Genomic DNA, 5,545 nt, shown 5'->3' on the forward strand with positions numbered 1-5,545 from the left:
TCAGCGTTTGATCAGCGCTTGTTCAGCGTTTGATCAGCGCTTGTTCAGCGTTTGATCAGCGCTTGTTCAGCGTTTGATCAGCGCTTGTTCAGCGTTTGATCAGCGCTTGTTCAGCGCTTGTTCAGTGTTTGATCAGCGCTTGTTCAGTGTGTGATCAGCGTTTGATCAGCGCTTGTTCAGTGTGTGATCAGCGTTTGATCAGCGCTTGTTCAGTGTGTGATCAGCGTTTGATCAGCGCTTGTTCAGTGTGTGATCAGCGTTTGATCAGCGCTTGTTCAGTGTGTGATCAGCGTTTGATCAGCGCTTGTTCAGTGTGTGATCAGCGTTTGATCAGCGCTTGTTCAGTGTGTGATCAGCGTTTGATCAGCGCTTGTTCAGCGTTTGATCAGCGCTTGTTCAGCGCTTGTTCAGTATTTGATCAGCGCTTGTTCAGCATTTGATCAGCGCTTGTTCAGCGTTTGATCAGCGCTTGTTCAGCGCTTGTTCAGTGTTTGATCAGCGCTTGTTCAGTATTTGATCAGCGCTTGTTCAGCATTTGATCAGCGCTTGTTCAGCGCTTGTTCAGTATTTGATCAGCGTTTGTTCAGTGTTTGATCAGTGTTTGTTCAGTGTGTTACTGACGCGCTGGCTCTGAGTGCTTCCTCTCCGGCCGCGGCGATCTTCCTGTAGCATTTTTGAAGCTGAATAAATAATCTTTCCATTGATGTATGGTTTGTTAGGATAGAACAATATTTGGCCGAGATACAACTATTTGAAAATCTGGAATCTAAATATTGAGAAAATCATCTTTAAAGTTGTTCAAATGAAGTTCTTAGCAATGCATATTACTAATCAAAAATTAAGTTTTAACATATTTACAGTAGGAAATTTACAAAATATCTTCATGGAACATGATCTTTACTTAATATCCTAATGATTTTTGGCATAAAAGAAAAATGTATAATTTTGACCCATACAATGTATTGTTGGCTATTGCTACAAATATACCCCAGCGACTTAACACTGCTTTTGTACTTGACGCTTACTTCAGAAAGATGACAGCATCATATGTAATTTTCACACAGAGATTGGTCTGTTAGTAAAATCTGTTGACTTCAGAAATCCTTGTTGCATTGTATGACAATGGTGACACTTCAAAAATTAATAAAGAAGCACTTTTTGTGTGTTTTCTCCCAAGTTTGCATGCCTGTAACTCAAGAAGTATTAAATATATCTTAATATCATTTTAGATTTAGGTTTTTAACAAACTTTTCCTTTAGCTTCTTCATTTTTAAAGCCCAGTATGGTTCATTTCCAGAGATATGAGGATCTTCAACGTGGCTCCATGAGTAAATTGTACAAATTTTCAGTGGTCAAATACCAAATGTGGGTCACTTTGTATTCAGATGATACTTTATTGTATTTAAAGAAGAATATCTGAAGAACAAATAATTTTGAAACAAGAAATATATCCAATTTCCCTCTATCAAAACAACTGCATAAATCATACCTGCTTGAGTGACAAAAATGTTATTTTTCCAAAGTTTGCATAGCTGCAAGTCTAGAAGTATTAAAGATATCTCAATATGATAATAGATTCTAATTATTAATAAACATTTATTTTGGTGTCTCTATTTTTAAGGTCCAATATGGTTAATTTCCAGAGATATTGGGATCTCAATACAGCTCCATTTACAAGTTGTTGAATATTACCCATTTTTAATGGTCGAAAACCAAATGTGTGTCACTTTGCATTCAGCTGATATTTACTGTATTTAAAGAGGAATATCTGAAGAACAAATAATGTTGAAACTAGAAATGCATGTTTTTTTTTCTCTATCAAAACAATTGTGTGTTTGTCTGCCTGTAACCCAAGAAATATTAAAGATATCTCAATATTATTTTAGAGTCTGGTTCTTAAACTTTTCTTCTGTTATCTTAATTTTTAAGGCTCTATATGGTTCAGTCCCAGAGATACTGGGATCTCAACACGGCTTTATTTGCAAGTTGTTGAATTTTCCCCATTTTTAATGGTTGAAAACCAAATGTGGGTCAGGATTTAGACCATATTAAAGATATCCGAATATCCTTTTAAAGGTTGGTTCTTCATAAACTTTTCATTTGCCATCTTCATTTTTAAGGCCCTAGATGGTTCATTTCCAGAGATATTGAGATCTCAATGTGGCTCCAAGAGCAAATTGTAGCAAAAACCAACTGTAGGTGACTCTGCATGCAGGTGATATATATTGCACTCAAAGAGGAGTGTTTAATATTTTGTCTTCCGTCTTCATTTATGTATTTCTATCGCCAGAAGAAAAGATTCTGGTTGAGTTGACACAGAATGACTCGTTTATATAGCAATGCATTACAGTTTGGTAACACGCTGATGAAAGATGTTCCTGTGGATGGCGTCTGTACCTTTGCCCACGACGGTGAGGTGCACCACTTTGCTGGCGATGGTGGAGAACTCGTAGTGCTTGTAGCCGAGGACTCGGTTGAAGATGCAGTGGTAGGCGCCAGAGTCGTCGAAGGTGACGTTGAGGAGGTCCACAGACGCGTCCTGAAGGTCCAAGGTGTTCCTGCTGCCGTGCCACTCCACGCGATCCTGAAAGCGCTCATCGATGATGCTGCACGCCTCGCCGTCGTAGCTATAAATCTGTCCTCGAGACAGCAAACCGTCAACAGTTCAGCAAAGACCCTGTCCTTCCCCAAACCTGGGCTGCTTTCTCTCTAGTGAAGATGGTGATGATTTATCATGTTTTATCTCTTTAATTTAGTTAGTTATCTATTTAAATCAATCTTCAATTTTATTTATTTGAATCAATATTTTAGTTTTATTATTAAATATATTTATTTTATTAATGATTCATTGATTTATTTTAATCAAATGCTTGTTTATTTAATTTATTTTAATCATTTTTAATCAATGTGTTAGTTAGTTATTTTTATTTACATCAAATTTAATTTCTTTTAATCAACATTTTAATTAAATTAAATTATTGTAGTTTTTTTTTTTTTTACTTATTTTAAAAAATGTTTTTTTTTTTTTTTACCTTAAATTTATTTTTTTGCAATTTATTTATTTTAATCAAAATGATTAAATTATTATCTATTTACATCAAATTTGGTTTATTTTAATCAACATTTAGTTTAAAAATATTTCTTTTACGAACGTTCTATTTATTTAAAGGCTTTTATTCTTTTTTTATTTATTATCATCAAATTTCATTTATTTTAGTCAACATTTTAATGTTTTATTTATTTACTTTAATCAATGCTTTTGTTTATTTAGTCATTCGTTTTTAATTTATTTACATTAAATTTGATTTATTTTTGTCAATTTACTTATTTAAATTAAATGAATTGAAATACTATTTATTTAAATCCAATCGTGAACTCACGTGCACGAAGTCGGCTTCTCCTCGCGCCCTGAACATCCAGTCGACGGTTGCTGTGGCCTCCACCTCTCCTCGCATCTTACAGGAGATGCATCCCAGCTTGAAGCTCTTTCCCGCCACAGCTTCTGTGTCTGAGTCCACCTCGGCACAGGCTCCGCTGCACAGAGACACTGCAGAGACACGCTGTTATAACATGCCACAAAACCACAAACATGATCATAGACCCCCATCCTCAAACTTAAAGGAGACATACTGTATTATGCCCTTTTTTTACAATATGTAATATAAGTCTCTGGTGAATGTGTCTGTGAAGTTTCAGCTCAAAATACTCCACAGATCATTTATTATATCATTTTGGAAATGCCTATTTTGAGTGGAAGCAGAAACACGCTGTTTTTCGGGCCTGTCTCTTTAAATGCAAATGAGCTGCTGCTCCCCGCCCCCTTTTCCAGAATAAAAAGACTTCCCAAAACAAAGTTACTGGGTTAATCTTTTTCACGTTTCCTTGGTTGGTAGATGCACCGGGGACCTGATTATAGCACTTAAAACCTGGAAAAGTCAGATTTTCATGATATGCCACCTTTAAAAGGCTGCTACATATTTCTTTGATTAAATACCCAATTAACACTCTGCAAATGTGTAAATAAATATTGTTTCTATTACGCTGCATCACTGCATTCCTTTCTACTCATTATAGTACTGTACTCTTCCATCTATATACCACAGCTCTGCATACAAATGTGTATTTTATTCACTTTATTTGTTATTATCTGTGTGTTGTTGTTGTTGGAAGCTTCTGTCACCAGAACAAATTCCTTGTATGTGCAAACACACGTGGCAATAAAGCTCTTTCTGATTCTGAATTGTTTTGAACTGTATTATTCATTTATTTACATTGACTCTTAGAGCAATTTATTTTAATCAAATGTATTTATTTAAATCATGTTTTTATTTATTTCAATTAAAAGCTTTGTTTATATTGTTATTATTTATTTACAACACATTTTCTTTAATCAATTTATTTACTTTAAACATGTTTGTTAATTTTATTATTCACGAATTAATATATGATTGAAGCATTCATATTTACATCAATTTATTTTTTATTTTAATCTAATGCACTTTTTTTAAAATCATATTCTATTCATTTTAATAAATTATTTTATTCTACTTAAATGTATTTATTTAAATCATGCTTATTTAGTTTCTATTATATTAAATCACTGCATTCTTTTTTTTATAGTACTCTATTTTTAGATGTATTATATATTTAAGTCAAAATGTATTTATTTATTTACATGTTTTATTTATTATTTAAAATAAATGTTACAAATAAATTTAAATTAATTTTATTTAATACATTATTTTATTTTAATCAAATTTATTTCAATCATGTTTTTTTTATTAAGTATTTATTTTATCAAATGTAGTTATCTACATTGTCTTTTTATTGTATTTCAATCAAATGTTGTTTACATAGTTTTTTATTCACTATTTACATCACTTTTTTTTTTTTTTAATCCATTTATTCATTTGAATCAACTTTGTTCATTTAAATACATTTTAATCCATTTTTAAATCTAATTTATTGACTTAGTTTAATTCTATTTTTCATCACACATTTATTTTGACATTGTTTACACAGTTTTTCTCTAATCTTTTGTCCAGACTCACCGGAGAGCGCGCAGAACACACACAGGAGCAGCAGACGCCTCATCTTCATCTTCATCATCTTCATCAGACACACATACAAATGTCCCAGATTGAACCAAAACGGCTAGCTATCATCTGTAGTCCCAGAGCAGGTTGACGTTTGGAAAAAATAAAATAAAACCGCTCTTGTTAAATCTTTCAGATCAGTTTTTTAGAGCGATCTAGTTAATTAGCATCATTTTAATAATCTAATTATGTTTTTTTGTTTTGTTTTCGCAAGACCTAAATAATGAGAGAGAGCAAGCGAGCGCAAATCCAGCTGCCACGGTCTTTCTCTCCGTCTCTGCTGTTTGCTCCGTGAAACTACACTGTGTATGCTATATACAGGGGCGTAGCCATCATTCAGAAGTGAGGGGGACAGAAATGTTATATATACACACACACACACACACACATATATATATATATATATATATACACACACACACACACACATATATATATATATATATATA

General features: G+C 33.0%; 1 protein-coding gene across 2 annotated transcripts in view; it reads right to left on the reverse strand.

The window, feature by feature from the left end:
* The window catches only part of LOC107747738 (sodium channel subunit beta-1-like), a 13,591-nt gene extending 8,472 nt beyond the window's left edge, over window positions 1-5,119 (reverse strand). Inside the window, exons 1-3 of one of the 2 annotated variants that reach the window (XM_016562328.1) lie at window positions 5,052-5,119; window positions 3,381-3,547; window positions 2,398-2,635 (exon numbers count right to left, since the gene is read on the reverse strand). In XM_016562328.1, coding sequence (XP_016417814.1) covers window positions 2,398-2,635; window positions 3,381-3,547; window positions 5,052-5,115 — 469 coding nt within the window. In that variant the 5' untranslated portion in view covers window positions 5,116-5,119. Of the gene's footprint in view, window positions 1-2,315; window positions 2,636-3,380; window positions 3,548-5,051 lie in introns of those variants that run through there. The other variant, XM_016562327.1, reaches the window with a different exon arrangement.
* Window positions 5,120-5,545: the final 426 nt, after the last annotated feature.

The sequence above is a fragment of the Sinocyclocheilus rhinocerous genome, unplaced genomic scaffold, assembly GCF_001515625.1.
Source record: "Sinocyclocheilus rhinocerous isolate Xijiao unplaced genomic scaffold, SAMN03320098_v1.1 scaffold5672, whole genome shotgun sequence".
Lineage (NCBI taxonomy): Eukaryota > Metazoa > Chordata > Actinopteri > Cypriniformes > Cyprinidae > Sinocyclocheilus > Sinocyclocheilus rhinocerous.